Genomic DNA, 18,838 nt, shown 5'->3' on the forward strand with positions numbered 1-18,838 from the left:
ACTCAGCTGTTAGCCGAAAGGCCAGCGGTTCAAACCCACCATCTGCTCCACGAGAAAGATGTGGCAGCCTGCTTCGGTGAAGATTTACAGGCTTGGAAGGAAACTCTATGGGGCAGTTCTATTCTGTCTTGTAGGGTCGCTATGGTCGGAATCAACTCGACTGCAGTGGGTTGACTAGGGCTGTTATGAGTATCAGTATCAAATAGGAGAATGGAGGTAAAACTTAGCACAGGGCATGGCACATAGCAAAGTCTCAACAAATGATAAAATTTATCATTTATTACCATATACAGGAATGAAAAATATGTACAGATGATATGACTTGATTTTCACTTAGACAAACCACTTTGAGATTTAAGTTCCTCTAAAACAAGAGGTTTAGACTAAAAATTAGCTCTTAAGAGTCTTTTCCAGCTCATTGATTACTACTAGGATAGGACAGATAAGTTGACCTACAGCCTGAAAAGTTTGTATCATGTAGCTTCTTATGAAGGAATGAACCGAGTCCCAAATTCCAGAATTTCAGAGCCAGAATGGAACAGGTGAGAAAATTGAGCTGGAGCTTCTCATGTGAAACGGCCATTTTCAGAAGGGGCCAACTATTAAATCAGTAGGAATCTGCCTAATATGGAGTGAGACAGCCACCTGTAACATTGCAAATACACATTGGGGTAAGAATTAGGCAGGACGCACAGACTCTAGTTTATTATATGGATAATTTCTTCCTGTTCAATAGATGAATGAGTGAATGAATGAGCCCACCCTGCTTCATTAAAATATTTGTTTTCAATATGTTTAATATTTTATTTCGTTCTATGAAATGAACATTTTAAGGTAGTTAAAAATGCTTTAGACCAAACTACAAAACTGAAAAACCTTGCTTCATTCGATTCTAAGTAGTTGGAAACAAATGGCTCAAATAAAGTCCTTTTGAGTAGCAAGACATCAAATGAAATATGAAAGTTCATTTTTTTAAATATATACCTCAAATTTAAGCATAAAGAGAAATGGTTATCTTTCTTACTACCTAGGAAGAAGAAGAAAAGAACTTTTGACCACATCTTGTTGTTGTTAGGTGCCATCGAGTTGTGACAGATTAGAGTTGAATTGCCCTGTAAGGTTTTCTTGGCTGTAATCTTTAAAGAAGCAGATTACCAGATCTTTCTCCCAGGGAGCCAATGGATGGGTTCGAACTGCCGGACTTTACTTTGTCAAGTGCTATGTTTTGCACCACCAGAGTTCCTTTGTCTGCACCTAGAAATACTAAATATGACTCAAAGATGAAATACACCTATGTTTCCATGCTGGAGAGATTAAGAAAACATGGCTTAGACTGTGTCCCAGCCATGAACTCTCAATTGTCTTGGCAATGGGTAGAAAGAGAGTGACTCTAGGGTATAAGGAAAATGATTAACAGGAACATAATATTGTTGGAACGAGAATGCGTCTGGCTACTACCACTGAGTATCCAAAATCTCATGTTGCTGGGGGACTGTGGACCAGGATAAGCTCTGATGACTAAAATTGTTGGTTCTTCTTTTCTCTAAGATACTTCACAGATCAGAAGGTCAAGGAACCCCAGAAATTCCTTGTCTTCTGTTGCACTCAATTTATTATACAATTTTATTTGCTAATATTTGGGTAAGTTTTGATTTCCAGATAATAACCACAACAATTTTAGATGTTTATGTTTTTACCTTTTCAGATTTCAAGTTGGAGATTTTTCAGGTCACAATATGAACATGCTGCTGATTTTGTTGCTCATGATAACTTGTCTCCACGATTCTGTGAACCAGGATTCTGGTAAGGAAAAAATGCATGGAAAGAATGATCTTCCTTAACTTCCATTATGGAAAATAGATAACATCCAATTTGGGCTTACTTAAAAGTCAGGAGTTTTACTGTATTGTTCTGTTTTGTTTTTGGTGGTTGGGACAGTGGTAGTTCAATTTCTTTTCAACGTCACATGTGTTCCTTTGAAGATCATTTGTTTTGGGGCCTTATTCCTTGTTAACAATAGACAGATGAAAGATGTCATTTTATCCTCAGTTTCAATTCCTTTTGGGCCTCTGGGAAGTTGCATGAAAATTCTATCCATTCACATTAGGTTCAGGTCTGGAAAATGTGTGAAATGTCTTTTTCTAATTTGTTTGTGCCAGAGGATGTCTTGGGTAAGTGCCCAGAGTTTGCTCCAATTTAAACTGCTTGTCTGCTTATTGTAAAGAAAGGGCATTCACCCTGGAAAGAAAGTGTTCCGCAGCTGCTTTCTACTTTTTGTCAGTTCTCTATGTCCAGTGGACTTAAAGTCAGAATGTTGGCCCACCCTTCACTATCTCTACCACCTCTTCAATTCATATCCAGGGCTACCTATACTGGCTTTTACAGCTTCCTCAAGAACTTTGATCTTGGCAGCCAATTTTCTGAACAGATAAACTAGACTTTGCCCTGAAAATGTCTTCCTTTGATGTCTCACTGGGCCTGGTATTAAGCTTTTTAAAGAGAGGCAATGCCTTTTCTCTAGTTGTTGAATCCACCTCATGTGCCAGTCATCTATATTTCCTGTCCCCACACAAGATGCGAGGTCTCACTGATGAAAAGAGAGCTTGCTGCTGGTCACAGTAAGCCATTCTGGGTGGGGCTTTACTGATAGTCCTTGTGAAAGTTCCAGCCTTCTCTGGGATAAAGGTGTTGATTTGCCCTCACGTATTTCTTCGCCTGAGACGCTGCTGGCTGTATGATCATTAAAAGAATCTCAAACTGGTCAGAGTTTGGTTGTTTCAAAGATAAAAAAGAACCGTTTTGTCCACTATGCCTCAATTGGACTGCTATAAAAAGAACGAAACAACACAACAGGGATGTCAACGTGGGCTCCCTAGTGATGGTAGAAAGGAAAAGATTGAAGTTATTTTAACTTGACTAGAATTTATCTAGTCACTGTTTCAGATCATCAGAATCACATTAGAAAGAACTTAAATATTTTCTAGTTGAAGCTGCTCATTTTAAAGCAGAGGGAAACCGAGGCCAAGGTACATTGAATGACTTGATAGAGCTCATAGAGTTAGCCGATTACAAAGTCAGACCTTCCATTACTTGTTCAATTACACTGTATTTTCTTAAATAAACATACACATACATATACATATGTACACAATTTCCCTTTCTTCCCTAGACAAGAAATTGACCTCATGCAAGGGGGTAGGAACTCTGAATCCAAACAAACCATCAGACCAAAAGGAAAAGGTATTTAATGCTTGAACCCAATGATTCTCTAGCTCATAAAAAATATAATTCTAGATACCTAGCATTGAATCTAGCATCAAATGAAGCGCTAAAGGTTATGGCCCAAGATATATTGATTTCCATCATATTACACATACGTGAGAATACATTTACCAACTATAATGCTCACTCTTTATGATTTCTCAAAAATATTATAAATAACCTTAAAATAAATTAAGGCAAATCCATATTTTTATGATTTTGAGACTTTTTTAAACATCATTTTGATACTTTGAAATTCAAAACTAAGGTATTTAGAAGCCAATCAGGTCATTTTCTGCATTGCCTAAGTGGGAGTCACAATGATAGACTGTCTTTTCAAAGCAATTTGATTCTCAAGTATAATTTTTATCCTGTTAATGTAAACTCAGATCAAACTCTGAAAGCCAAAAAAAAAGTACAAGGGGAAGTTATCCACAAAAGGTATAAACACCAATGATTTTCTACTTCTCTACATTTACCTGTTAGTTAACTCCTAAGGCTTAATTTTGTAATTAGTTCAAATAAGAGGTAGTAATAAATGCATAGGCCCAAGAAACAAACATTTCTTTTTCCTGAGAGAATTTGTGATCGGAGGCTACTATTTTCTGTTCATGGGGAAAGGAAGTAGAAAATCAATAAAAGAGAAAAGTAAGTTTCTTTTCATAGAGTTGGCATTAAATATGGCAGTAAATTTTTAAGTTTTTTTGCTTCATTCATGTTTGTTGTGGTTTTGTAGGCCCCGAGTATGCAGATGTCGTGTTTCTGGTGGACAGCTCGGATCACATGGGAGCTAAGTCCTTCCCGTTTGTGAAAGCATTCATCCACAGAGTGATCAACAGTCTCCCCATAGAGGCCAACAAATACCGCTTGGCCCTGGCCCAGTACAGCGATGAGCTCCTCGATGAATTCCAACTGAGCACCTTCAAGGGCAAGAACCCCATGCTGACCCACCTCAAGAAGAACTTTGAGTTCCTTGGTGGGTCCCTGCGGATAGGAAATGCTCTCCAGGAGGCCCACAGGACCTATTTCTCTGCACCCACAAACGGGAGAGACAAGAAACTGTTTCCCCCCATTTTGGTGGTCCTGGCTTCAGCAGAGTCTGAGGATGACGTGGAAGAGGCTGCTAGGGCCCTGCGGAATGACGGGGTGAGAATTGTCTCTGTGGGGCTGCAGGGAGCTTCGGAGGAAAACCTGAAGGCCATGGCCACTTCTCAGTTTCATTTCCACCTGAGGACAGCCAGAGACCTCAGCACGTTTTCCCAAAACATGACGCAGATCATCAGGGATGTGACTCAGTACAAGGAAGGAGTAGCCGATGATGTCCTTGTAGAAGGTGGGCTCAGATACATGTATAGAAATGATGACAAAAAACACTTTTCAAAAATCAGCATGAGGAGAGAACTGAAACTCTATGAACATCCCTTTCCCCTGGGCTGAATTTTCAGAATGTTAAATATGCTGTGCTCAAGAGGCCCAATGATTGTGGCCATTTTAAACCCAGTGAACCCACAGCCTTGGTTCTCCACATAGAGTTTATGTGCATTGTGCACCATTCACAGGCTTTTTAAACTTCAGGGCCACCTTCTCCCAGCCACCCAGCTTACTTCTGAGCTACCTCCCTGGGCTTTAGCTGCTGTGTCATTTTATTACAGGTGAATTAAAAAGGTAAATTTGCTCCTAAAGAAATCCCTGAGCCACATGATTTAATCCCAGAATCTTAGAGCTAGAAACAACTTCAGATTGTCCAAACCCCTACTCGCAGAGACGAAATTGTGGCCATCCCTAGAGGTGTTGTGATCTGGCCCAGGGACAGGTGGAAATTTGAAGTCAGAGCTGGGTCAGGTCTTCCGAGTCCCAGCCCCATGTGGTTTTAGCCCCACAGTGCCTCCGTTCCTGCTGCTTTGTTCTGAATTAACCCCCTGTTTTCTGTTCCACTTCCAACCTGCCCTCCTGGTTAGTCCTCTTTTCACTCTTCTACTGACAGGAATGGCCAAGAGTCCATGAACATCATTCAAGCAAGGGGCAGGGGACAGTCACTAAAAAACAATTTGTTCACAGTGCAAACATCCAAATAATTAATGAGGAAACACATTATTCCTAGTTAAATCAACTTGAATTAAATGATATATATAATTATCTGTTCGTAGTAGACAGATCCCTAGGTGGTATAAACAGTTTGCACTCGACTGTTGACATAAAGGTTGGTGGTTCAAACCCACCCAGTGGTACTGTGAAAGAAAGTCCTGGTAATCTGCTTTCATTAAGATTACAGCCAGGAAAACCCTGTGGAGCAGTTCTACTCTGTAACACGTGGGGTCACCATGAGTTGAAATTGACTCGATGCCAACTAACAGTAACAACGGCTTTGATAATAGTGTGTTTCTTGTGAGAATCTCTGAAAATAAGGATCCTTATTACTAGTATCTTTCCCAAATAAAATAATTGAAAGCACAATTGCTATTCTGTGACCATTGCTTAGTAATATTTGGACTATAGCTTCTTGATTATAATGATGATAATGATTTAAATAATTTCAATTTGATAGCAATGGGTACTGTTCACTCAGTAAAGCTAAGCCCATGATCTCAGTTAATCCCCATAACAACTCTGTGAGGGAATTATTATTTTTATTTTCTTCACTTTACAGATGAGGAAACTGAAGCTAGGTGTTTAGGCAAGATCCAGTATTTGATCCTAGTCCCTCTGATCTCAGCTGCATGATCACTTTGTATACCTCTTTCTTTCTTTAAGTGTACAGCCAAGTTATGGTAGATGCTCTTCACACCTTCTTATGCTGAACAGAGATGCTGAACCTCCAACTTAAACTGTGATTGTTCCCTTTTTGCCCACACAGTTTGCCAAGGCCATTCTGTGGCCGATGTCGTGTTCCTGTTGGATGTGTCGATCAATGGCAGCCTGGACGACTTTGACTATCTTAAAGACTTCCTGGAAGAGAGTGTCTCTGCTCTTGACATAAAGGAACATTGCATGCGGGTTGCCCTTGTGGCCTATAGCAATGAGACGACGGTGATAAACTCACTGAGTGCAGGTGTGAATAAGTCAGAGGTTCTCCAGCATATACAGAACCTCTCGCCCCAGACCGGGAAGGCCTACACTGGAGCTGCCATCAGGAAGATCAAGAAGGAAGTCTTCAGGGCACAGAAAGGCAGTCGGAAGAATCAAGGGGTGCCTCAGATCGCAGTGCTGGTGACACATAGACCGTCAGAAGACAATGTGACCAAGGCAGCTGTGAACCTCCGGCGCGAGGGCGTGACCATCTTCACCATGGGCATAGAGGGGGCTAGTGATGCCCAGTTGGAGAAGATAGCCTCTCACCCTGCTGAACAGTACATCTCCAAACTGAAAACCTTCTCGGACCTTGCCGCCCACAACCAGACGTTTCTGAAGAAGCTGCGGAATCAAATAACGCACACAGTCTCTGTCTTCTCAGAACGGACAGAAAACCTCAAATCTGGTAAGGCCTTTTACTGAGAGAAAGATTTTTCAGGTCATATTTCTTTTGTGTGCGTGCGTGTGTCATCTCTTTTTGTCTTTCAGGTGTTGCACATACAAAAGGGATTGGTGGGACATACTATGGGTGGGGAGAACAAGTTTCTAATTTTTTATGTTAGTTTGATAATACAAAGTGTAATATGGGGGAGAGTAAAAGGTATTGAAGTGTTGAACTTTTCACCTCCTATTTTCAGTAGTGGTAATTTGATTGCTACTTATAAATACTCCAAGGACACCATATTTTGCTGGTTTTCTTCACTTTTTTTTCTGTCTCCCCTTTGTTTCACATGTTCCCCTTCTCTTTCCTTTATTTTCTTTTTGATATTTTTTTCTCTCCCTTATCTTCTTTCCTTATCCCCAAATTCCAATTTGGAGAATAAATAGGAAGTATAATTTGGATAGGCGCACTGGTGGTACAGTGGTTATGCTCTCGGCTGTTAACCTAAAGGTCAGTGGTTCAAACCCCCCAGCCACTGTGAGGGAGAAGGACGTGGCAGTCTGCTTCCGTAAAGATTTACACCCTGGGTAACGTGATGGGGCAGTTCTACTCAGCCCTATAGGGTTGCTATGAGTTGGAATCTACCAGAAGCCAGCAAGTTATGATTCGAATTGAGCCTGGGATAATGAATTTGTTATAAAGCTCCATTCCAGTATCTAGAGTTTAGAGACAGAGATAGACAGCAATGTACTTTATATATTTTTAATATATTTCATGTAGACACATATTCTATGTATTTATATATCTGTATGAATACATTCTTAGGCAAATATTTATAGCACGTGTACTATAAAAACATCATTGTCCTACATACATAAAGCCACTGACAATCCTGCTGGTTTAGTTATTTGACCAGGTATGAGTGAGGAGTAAATAATTTGTTCAAGATTTCAAGTAAGATTACTCATATGACCACAATGTTCAATTAAATGCCTTCTGCACTTCACAACGTACCTCTCGATTTTTTGCTAAGCAGTTATTTACTTATGAGAGAAATGACTTTCAAAATGCACTTAAAGTTTTTCTTTCTACTTTTTTTTTTTGCTCTATCTAGGTTTACCCTGATTCATGGCACAGAAATATCCAAATAGTACTGACATCTCAGAAGCAATTCATTTGGCCCAGCAGATGCTTAGATTCACAATTTCAAGCCTGTCTTTTAAGCCTCAGAGCTGTTTCCTATCTTTCTGTTTGGAGAAGCTCATACTTGTTTTTCTCCTCACCTGCTCCCATTTCTTCTTCACACTTGTCCTAGATACCAGATTCAATTTTTTGTTCTATTTTAGGTTGCGTGGACACAGAAGAAGCTGACATCTATCTGCTCATTGATGGGTCAGGGAGCACCCAAGCCACTGACTTCCAAGAAATGAAGACCTTCCTGTCGGGGATTGTAGGGATGTTCAACATCGCACCCCATAAGGTGCGGGTCGGGGCTGTCCAGTACGCTGACACCTGTGACTTGGAATTTGTGATTGGTAAATACTCAAACAAGCACGATCTGGAAAAGGCCATTGAAAACATTAGGCAGATAGGTGGGAATACAAACACAGGTGCAGCCCTGAATTTTACTCTGCAGCAGTTACAAAAATCAAAGCAGCAGCGAGGAAACCGAGTGCCATATCACCTTATTGTCCTGACAAGTGGCGTGTCCAAGGATAGCGTCTTGGAGCCCGCGAACAGACTGAGAGAAGCGCTCATCAACGTTTATGCTATAGGGGTCAGGGAGGCCAACGAAACACAGCTGCGGGAAATCGCGGGTGAGGACAGGAGAGTGTACTACGTGCATGACTTTGACTCTTTGAAAGACATAAGAAACCAAGTTGTTCAAGAAATCTGTGCTAAAGAAGGTAAGAGAAATAGTGACTTTACCTTTTGACTTCAGATCACAAATTGCACTCCTGGCAAGATTTGACATTGGTGGTTTAGAGAAAGAATATGCATTTCTAAGTTGAGATTTGTTGACCTATGACTATGTTTTTTGCTCAAACAAAAATAAGGGCTCATAGCATTGTGATATTTCAGAGTTTCCCTAATAAGTACTAATTAGCTTCTCCCGCAGATCCCTGCTAAGGGTAGATGTACAATTTGACGCTGCAGTGTGCCATGTGATTAAATAATTTCAGAAATTAGGATTACTTCAGGTTTATTTAAGTTGTTTTTTATGAAATCTTTTAGAGCTATATCAGTAGTTTGCAACCAGGGGTGGCTTCTCCCCCTAAGGGAACATTTGACAATGTTTAGAGACACTTTTCATTGTTACAATTGAGGGGATGCTACTGGTATTAAATGGCTAAACATCCTACTATGTCCTGCAACGCACAGATAGCTGCCCACGATAAAGAATTATCTAGCTCAAAACGTCAAAAGTGCGGGTGGAGAGACCCTGAGGTACGTATTAAAGCAAATTACTAAACAAATACAATCTTCTCACTGTTGTTGCCTTCAATGCTTTATTTGCTTGCTAACAGCCCTGACCAAGCACATGCTTAATTTCAGTTTAGAATCATTTGGGTTTTGGATTTCCCTGTTCACTCACTTTTTTACATGTAGCCACCTTGAATAAACATCCCTATTTCTCTCATGCAGCCTGCAAAGAGATGAAAGCTGACATCATGTTTCTGGTGGACAGTTCAGGCAGTATAGGACCTGAAAACTTCAGCAAAATGAAAACATTTATGAAGAACCTGGTGAGCAAGTCTCAGATTGGGGCAGATTGGGTGCAAATTGGTGTCGTCCAGTTCAGCGATATCAATAAGGAGGAGTTTCCACTCAACAGATTCACGTCCCAAAGTGAAATTTCACATGCAATAGACCGCATGACTCACATCGGACAAACCACTTTGACTGGAAGTGCCCTGACCTTTGTATCTCAGTACTTCCATCCTGCCAAAGGGGCCCGGTCCAACATCAGGAAATTCCTCATCCTCATCACGGATGGCGAAGCTCATGACATAGTGAAGGAACCAGCAGTAGCACTTCGGCAAGAAGGCATCATTATCTACTCTGTGGGGGTGTTTGGCTCCAATGTTACCCAGCTGGAGGAGATCAGCGGGAGGCCGGAGATGGTTTTTTACGTTGAGAATTTTGACATCCTGCAGCACATTGAAAATGATCTTGTTTTTGGAATTTGCAGCCCCCGTGAAGGTAGGCATGGGCACGTTCACTAGCAGGACTATCCAAACATCGGGTGTCAATGCTACCCATTACTTCCTGAATTGATGGACCACTGTCTGAACATCGTGCACTTTTTTGGTTAATTGAAAATTTATCCCAGTCGATTTTGACCTGCTTGTGAAATGCAACTTTCCTAAACAGAACTGTCAAATTAAGCAGTTGGGTTAATGGGAAGGAACAATTTTGGTGCACCTAGACTCTTTCCCGTTTGTGTACTAGGGTAATAAATCCTCCGATTAGGAAAAGTATCATCCCGTGTCTTAGGTTAGGCTCCCTAGAAACAGAGGGTGAGTCTGGGATTCTTAAGCGATTTACTGAGAGGGAGCTCTCAGAGAGAAGTAAGGAAAGCAGGGAAGGGCATGGGTAGGAGCTCAATGAGGAGATGGTCTTAGTTGGAGTCTAGCTTCAGCCTCATCCCATGGAGAGTTCTAGAGCATGAATTATACCTCAGAATTGGTCCTTCCTGGAGGCAAGGGGCCCAGTCTTTTGTACCTGTGTCATGGGCTACATGTGGGCTGTCGAGGTAGGCACTAGAGGGGCATAATCTCCTGCCCAGGATGGCTCCCCTTTGGCCAAGCATCCATTACAAATGTATTTTTACAATTTTTTTTTAAAAAGAATGCTTGTATAAAATAAGCCAATGTTTTGGAAAACACTTTGATGTTCATTAAATTCTATAAAGGATGAATTTAGTAAGGGAACTAAAACAATGGATGCTTCAAAGGAAGTAAATGGTGTAGTCCCCACCCTTCTCCCAGGAACCTGCAGAGAAATGGAAGTGATAAAACATATGAAAGTTCAAAAAATGTAAGGGACTGTTTTGCACTATGACCCACAGGGCTTGATGGCAGAGGCATTCTGAAAAGTATCTATGAAGGAGATAGGTCTTAATGGAATTTCGAAGGAAGAGAGGAACATTGCTCTCTTATTCAAATTATGTTCAATTCACAGTAGACAGTTTTGTGACCATGGTCAGCATTTTGAGGGAAGAGGAATATACCTGATTTATTTCCCTGGTAATTCTGCCCCATGCCCCCGAACAAATCAGAACCCTTAGAAGGGTCCCAACACTGAGCAATCTACGCCCAGCCCCTGAGTGGTCCAACTAGGTTTTGCAGGATATCAGAAGGCCAGAGAGACATAGTTTCTTTCTTATTGGAACCAGCCTTGCTTAAGAATTTGATTTATGGTTCAGTACATATGGCCTCCAATCAGTGGGGTAAGCACATTGGCTACAGGGTTTTTAACAGCCCTACCACATAGTCAGCAAGTAGCTGGCAAAGAAGGGACATTTGGCGAGTCTCTGGGGAGTGTGGGTTGTTTCTTAAAATCCCATTTCTAAGAAATGGATGAGTTGACATTTGGAACATGTGTTTCCGAGGCCTTAGAGCAAATGTGTGATTCAAGGTCTAAATAACTAACCATCTTACAATTCCACTTCTCCAGAAGAGATGAGTTACAGTTTGGAATGCTGTGCCCTTCAAATGGAACACGTTACCCATGGTTAAAGTATTAATTGGGTCTTTTCTGCTAAATTACCTTTCCATGGCCTTGACCCAAGATTAAGAAAGTTAGTAGGGGCATCATGCTAGGATAACTGAGTTGGGCCAAGGGAGAAATGGGCTTATGTCTATGATCAGGTCCAATAATGAAAATAGATAATGTTTCAAGAAAGACAAAAAGGGAGAAAATGTAACCTTGAAAAGTCAGCCATCATAGAACCATGAAAAAAATATACAGTGTTGTCAAACTGATTTCTTTCTGTCGTTTTCTGCAAGGTTTATCTGAAGAAGAAAATCTCACCATCCTTGTGGCTTAAAAAAAAAGATAAATTTGTGTAAATGAAAGCACATGTTGAAGAAACCATTTATAGGAGAAAAATTCCACAACATTGTACATTCTTTTTAAGACCAGAAGTACTTGAAATTTTTGTTCCTGGTGATTCTGTGCTGACTGGCTCCCTCACACCCCTACAGTGGACTTCACTTCACATCTGTCTTGTCCCACGAGTTCCCCTACTTGAGGATTGCTATGTACGGGCAGCACAAATGAATGTCTTGTCTCGGTTATTTAGGGAATCGACATTCTAATGTAGAACATGATTCCTTGCAGAAGAAACACCAACAATTTTTACAAAAAGGGAAATGAAAAAATCTCCCATGAAAACTATGTGCGGGGGGGGGGGGCAGGGCGGGGAGAGGAGATATATGGGAATTTCTATACTTTCCATGTAATTTTTCTATACACCTAAACACCCCTAAAATATAAAGTTTGTTGCTTTAAAAAGTCTCCCATGATATCCAAAGCCAATTTTATACAGTTTTCCTTTCTCTTCCTCTTTTAGAATGCAAGCGGATTGAAGTTTTAGATGTTGTATTTGTGATTGATAGCTCTGGCAGCATTGACCACGATGAGTATAATATCATGAAGGACTTTATGATTGGCTTGGTGAAAAAAGCCGATGTTGGCAAGAATCAGGTCCGGTTTGGTGCTCTGAAGTATGCTGATGACCCAGAGGTGCTGTTTTATCTTGGTGACCTGGGCACAAAATGGGAGGTGATTTCACGGCTCCAGGGTGACCAGCCCATGGGGGGCAGCACTTATACCGCCGAAGCACTAGGCTTCTCAGACCACATGTTCACCGAAGTCCGGGGCAGCCGCCTACAAAAGGGGGTCCCCCAGGTCCTCATTGTGATCACCGATGGGGAATCCCATGATGCGGATAAACTCAACACCACAGCAAGGGCATTGCGGGACAAGGGCATTCTAGTCCTAGCTGTGGGGATTGCTGGCGCCAATCAAGTGGAGCTGTTAGCTATGGCAGGGTCAAGTGACAAGTACTTCTTCGTGGAGACTTTTGGAGGCCTGAAGGGGATATTTTCAGACGTGTCAGCCAGCGTCTGTAACTCTTCAAAAGTAGGTAAGGTTTGTCGGTTATGATTTTCCTAATATTAGCAGAGGGCCAAATGAGGGAGCACCAAAGTAACAACTTTCAGAACAAAGTTCTCCAGAGAGAAGAGAGGAACACTAATTGTTTCGTAGAATTTCCCACAGTTCCAGAATCTCAGGGTTGGAAAGACCTCGAGGACATTTAATTTGCCTCCTCAAGGAGAAATACCTTCTACAACATTCCTACTCGTTTCTTCTAATAAAGGAAAATTCACGATTAGGCTTTATTTATTGGAACATACACTAGTTCTTCTTCCAGCTCTTTACACAAGAAGTCGAATTCTGTCTCCTCCTAAGAACTAGCATCATCGCCTGAAGTCTTTCCTCCTCCAGGCTAAAAGTCCCCAGATGCTTCACCTACTTCTCCTATGGCACAAGGTTGTTTAAAATGTGAAGCCCAGTGTTAAATGCTCTATTCTAGCCTAGAATACCATGGTTGCATAGTGGTTAAGTGCTACGGCTGCTTACCGAGAGGTCGGCAGTTTGAATCTGCCAGGTGCTCCCTGGAAACTCTATCGGACAGCTCTACTCTGTCCTATAGGGTTGCTAAGTCGACTGGACGGCAGTGGGTTTTTGGTTTTTTTTTTTTTTTTTTCCTAGTAAGATGTTTCCAAGGCAGATTACAGTGGGACTTGCTTTGCCCTGGTCACTGTGTTTCTATTCTGGCAGCTGAAGATTTCATTGGCGCATTTGTTTACTTATTTATTTGGCTACCGTTTTATACTTCCGGTTCAGAAAGAAATTGTGGCCTATTAAAATTCCTTGAAGTCCCTGGGTGGTGCAAATGTTTAAGCACTGGACTACTAACCAGAAGGATGGCGGTACAAACCCACCAAGAGGTGCCTTGGAAGACAGCTTGGTGAACTGCTTCTGAAAGGTCACAGCCTTGAAAACCCTATGGAGAAGTTCTACTCTGCACATATGGGGTCGCCATGAGTTGGAATCAATTTGATGGTGACTAACAACAACAACAAAATTCCTTAGTAGTTTTGCTAAGGTGTATTGTATTAAATATACTATTTTTATTAGATGAATTGCTATGAATCCAGGATTCCAACTTCTTGGTGCAGTTCTTTTTAAAATATTATTTATTTACCTCTTTTGATTTTTCTATGCTTTGTGTCTTTAGAACGCAGCTACCATTTTTTTTCTTTCACAAAACTAACAAAAACTTTCTGGGTCTTTTTGAAAACTGGGACAAATTGTTTACCTCTTCGTGGCCAGTGCCTAAAATTGAATCTGTCTTTCTCAAATCTCAAAAATGAACTGATCTTCCACAGTACATTGGAGAAGTGGACATAGCATTTGTTCTCCTTTGGGTAGATAAAAAGAGTACTTGATTTCTTTTCTTTGAATCTTAAGCAAAAACATTTAATGAGTTAAGCAATTCCTGAAGGATCTATTTGCCACATTACTGGTTATTGCTTATCTCTACTGCAGGAATCTCAGCCACCGTTAATCTTTCCTGAGGCTAAAATGAGAATTTACTTGGGTCACTGGTGGGATCACTGGGGAATTCAAGGGAACGATAATGCTTACCAGAAGGCTGAGGAACACACATGAGTTGTGCGCCAAGCATAACTCACTCATCAGCAATGCTTTCATATTCCTTTTGTTTTGTATTTGCTCTGACAATACAGGGGAAACATTTCTAAACTATACAGCATTGTTTGTCCCCAAACATTTTTCTCAAGCAGACATTTTTACATGCACCAAAAAGAGGGTTAATAAAGAGGAAAACTGATCAGGTGCAGGCCATAAGGCATGATTTTAAAACCTCTCTTCAATTTGCCCTAATAAATCAGAGTAGTATTTATTGGCTCAACTCATTAGGGAAGCCAAGTCAATGATACAAACCATCTGTGTCTTTGAATCCCAAAATGAATGTGAGCTTTTTTGTTTGTTTTTTCTTGCTGAGCTACTACAGTCACTTGGCTTTCTAGAAGGAACAAATCTTGATAGCAGGTGAGAACAAGTTTTCTGTAGCACCCTCCCCAGTTCTGGGAAAAGAAGATGGCGTAAGACCAACTAGGCAAGCTCAGAGCATTGTAAAAGGATGTGTAAGTTGTCCATGCCTATGGCTGCCTTTACGAGTGGCTGTTTGTTCTTATTTGTTCTCCAAGTAATGTGACCACTGTGCAGGATAAGACAAGAAGCCACTTTCAGATATATCATTTCTGTATAGCTGCAAACATCGAATTTACTTTTGGAGAGTTAAAGAAAGAATAACAATATGATTTTCATTGTTGCTGCTGTTCCCTTTCCGCTTCTTTGTAGATTGTGGACTTGAAAAAGTGGATCTTGTCTTCCTCATGGATGGTTCTAATAGCATTCATCCAGATGACTTCAAGAAGATGAAGGAATTTTTGGCCTCTGTTGTTCAAGACTTGGATGTCAGCCACAACAGAGTGCGTATTGGAGCAGCCCAGTTTAGTGATGCCTATCGGCCAGAGTTCCCACTGGGGCGTTTCACAGGTGAAAAGGAGATTTCACTTCAGATTGAAAACATCAACCAGATCTTCGGGTACACTCACATCGGCGCTGCCCTCCGCCAGGTGGGGTATTACTTCCACTCCGACATGGGCAGTAGAATCAATGCAGGTACCCCACAGGTGCTGCTGCTCCTCACAGATGGGCGGTCCCAAGATGAGGTGGCTCAGGCAGCTGAAGACCTGAGACACAGAGGGATCGACATCTACTCTGTGGGCATTGGGGACGTGGATGACCAGGAGCTCATTCAGATCACTGGGACCGCAGACAAAAAAATGACAGTGGAAAACTTTGACGAGCTAAAAAAGGTCAAAAAAAGGATCGTTCGCCACGTCTGTACCTCAGGGGGTGAGAGCAGTAAGTATTTAACGAGTTCTTCATATTTATTCTCCCTCTCCCTGTCTTCACTGACATTCACCTCAAGCTCTATTCACATCCTCTGGGGCTGGTGAAAGGTGCCCTGGTGGCACCGTGGTTAAGCCATCAGCTGCCAATGAAAGGTTGAGGATTCAAACCCACCAGCATCATGGAGGAAGAAAGAGGTGGCAGTCTGCTTCCCTAAAGATTACAGCCTTGGAAACCCTGTGGGGCAGTTCTACTCTGTCTTGTAGGTTTGCCATGAGTCGAAATCAGCTTCAGGGCAGTGTCTTTTGGGGTTAGGGCTTATGGGAGAATTTGGATTTTGAACTTTTCACAGCTATCAAGCATTTTTTTATGATCTGTGGATTGAGAAAAAAGGTGTTTGAGAGCATGTATCTTTTTATCTCTGTCTCTCCTGAGAGAGCATACTGTCCTTGTGAATGGGAACGTTTCCACTTCAGAAAGTGTGAGGGAATGTCCATTGTTTACAGTCTGGTTCATTTCAGAGGTTTGAGAAGGGGTCTCAAAAAATGAACTAGTTAGTGGATTTTAGTTGCCTGGCAGTAGAACCTACAGGGTGTCTGAGTGCTGTGGTATAGGTATGTAGGGAACATTCTAGAGATTTGTGACCTTATTATAAAACTTTACTGCAGAAGTTAGTATTTTCTTAAAAATTGGCACATTTTGACATTTTCCAACAGATGGAAGTAAAGGGATTGAAGAAAGGGTTAACTTTTTCTATTTTTATAAAGGTGTCCTATGGGTTGGCTTTGGCTCTATATAACTAACTACCCATGGTAAATAGTAATCCTAATTTTTGCCAAGGAGAGGAAAGCTACTTACTTCCATGAAGAAGACAAAAGCTCCAAGGTAGTTAAGAGGCAGCCCTGCAGACAGCCTGACTGTAGATCCCTGCTCTATAGGTATTTTTTTCTTGAGAAAGATGCTTAACTTCTCAAAGTTTAATCTTCTCATCTGTGAAATGAGAACGATAGTAGCACCTAGTTCAAAAGATTGTTGTGAGGTTTAAGTGAGAAAATGCATATTTAAATTCTACCTTGAATAAGCATGACACCTGAAATGTAATTATAAAGTCACCTCATTTTCGTCTACCGGTGATCCGTTTGATTTATTCATGGGGGCTAGCTCTTCCCTTGCCCCTAATTACTTTCAGGAAATAAATGAACTTCCTATTGGTGATTAATATGTCCATTCCAGCATAACTATTAAAACTTTAAAATTGGTTCAAGGTTATTCCACTTTTCCGGTCTGTTGCAGGCTGCTCGCCTGCCATGAGAGAAGAGGACATATGTGGTCGGGGTTTTACCCATTGTTCCCTACCTTTCACTTCTATACCCTCTCCCAGGTCCTGCCCCCATCTTGCTGACCATGGTTTCTGGCCTCTCCAGAGTTGGCTGGGGAAGGGAGAAGAGCTAAAGAGGTGCAGGGAAGTTTTAGGTTTTCAGTGTTTGCAGCCCCTGTCTAAAACTGGGCCCTTTCATGGGTCCTTCCGAGATTTCTCTACTCACCCCCATCATCTCCACCCCTGTCAAAGAACACTGGTCAGGAAGTCTCTCAACCAGAGTTCCCTGGAGGAGGGTAAGTATATCTCAATCTCAGATGGTCCCTTATGCTGTCTTCAGCCCCTGGGCATCCGGTGATGCCTCCAGCTTTATCCTTCTAAGATCTGTTTGCCTCCTTCAGATAGCCTTCTTGAACAGGAAGTCAAACGAGCCCACAACAACTCTTTCTTATATTGGCCATATCAGCACATTGGGAAATAACATATCAATTGGCTCCCAACAAACTCTGAAAATTACAGCCCTCCAATATGGTTGCTTTTCCTCTGCAGGAACAGGAGCACACCATCCTGTGTCTCATTCTTTAGAATTACCAGACTTGAGTGATTTCCAAGTTATCTTTTTTTTTTTATTGTGCTTAGGTGTTTACAGAGCAAATTGGTTTTTCATTAAACAATTAATACACATATTGTTTTGTGACATTGGTTGCCAACCCCATGACATGTCAACACTCTCCCCTTCTTGACCTTGGGTTCCCCATTTCCATTCATCCAGCTTTCCTGTCCCCTCCTGCCTTCTTGTCCTTGACATTGGGCTGGTGTGCCCATTTAGTCTCATGTAGATGGTTGAACTATGTGTGTTATTGTTTGTTCTATAGGCCTGTCTAACCTTTGGCTGAACAGTGAGCCTCAGGAGTGACTTCAGTACGGAGTTAAAAGGTGCCTGGGGCCATATTCTCCGGTTTCTCCAGTCTCTGTCAGACCAGTAAGTCTGGTCTTTTTTTTTTTTTTTTGTGAGTTCGAATTTTGTTCTACATTTTTCTCCAGCTCTGTCTGGGACCCTCTACTGTGATCCCTGTCAGAGCAGTCAGTAGTGGTAGCTGGGCACTATCTAGTTGTGCTGGACTCAGGCTGGTGGAGGCTGTGGTAGTCGTGGCCCATAAGTCCTTTGAACTAGTCTTTCCCTATGTCTTTGGTTATCTTCATTCTCCCTTGCTTCAGATGAGGTGGGACCAATGCAGTATCCTAGATGGCTGCTCACAAGCTTTTAAGACCCGAGATGCTACTCACCAAAGTAGGTTGTAGAACATTTTCTTTATAAACTATGTATGCCAATTGAGCTAGATATCCCTCCAAGATCAGGATTCCCAGACTTTAGCCCAATAACTTGGTCCCTCGGGGAGTTTGGATGTGTCTATGAATCTTCTAGGATTTTGTCTTGGTCAAGTTGTACTTAAACCCAAAAAAGCCAAACCCAGTGCCGTCAAGTCGATTCTGACTTATAGCGACCTTATAGGACAGAGTAGAACTGCCCCACAGAGTTTCCAATGAGCGGCTGGCAGATTCGAACTGCTGACCCTTTGGTTAGCAGCTGTAGCACTTAACTACTATGCCACCAGGGTTTCCAAGTTGTACTTTCTTCCCCAGTATTGCGTACTGTCTCACCCTTTACCAAAGTTACCACTTATCTATTGTCTAGTGTTTTTCCCCCGCACCCCTCCCCACCTCTAGCCAAAAGATTGTTTCTTTCTGTGTGTAAACTTTTTCATGAGTTTCTATAATAGTGGTCTCAT

At 41.6% G+C, this 18,838-nt stretch overlaps 1 protein-coding gene across 1 annotated transcript in view; it reads left to right on the forward strand.

Annotated features, from left to right (window-relative positions):
• Positions 1-1,386: 1,386 nt before the first annotated feature.
• The window catches only part of COL6A6 (collagen type VI alpha 6 chain), a 104,522-nt gene continuing 87,070 nt past the window's right edge, over positions 1,387-18,838 (forward strand). The window contains exons 1-7 of the mRNA XM_023540035.2: positions 1,387-1,803; positions 3,998-4,594; positions 6,116-6,736; positions 8,059-8,619; positions 9,359-9,916; positions 12,291-12,866; positions 15,173-15,742. Of these exons, the coding sequence (XP_023395803.2) occupies positions 1,737-1,803; positions 3,998-4,594; positions 6,116-6,736; positions 8,059-8,619; positions 9,359-9,916; positions 12,291-12,866; positions 15,173-15,742 (3,550 nt within the window). The 5' untranslated portion in view covers positions 1,387-1,736. The remainder of the gene's footprint in view (positions 1,804-3,997; positions 4,595-6,115; positions 6,737-8,058; positions 8,620-9,358; positions 9,917-12,290; positions 12,867-15,172; positions 15,743-18,838) is intronic.

The sequence above is a fragment of the Loxodonta africana genome, chromosome 27 (assembly GCF_030014295.1).
Source record: "Loxodonta africana isolate mLoxAfr1 chromosome 27, mLoxAfr1.hap2, whole genome shotgun sequence".
In the NCBI taxonomy this organism is placed as follows: Eukaryota; Metazoa; Chordata; class Mammalia; order Proboscidea; family Elephantidae; genus Loxodonta; species Loxodonta africana.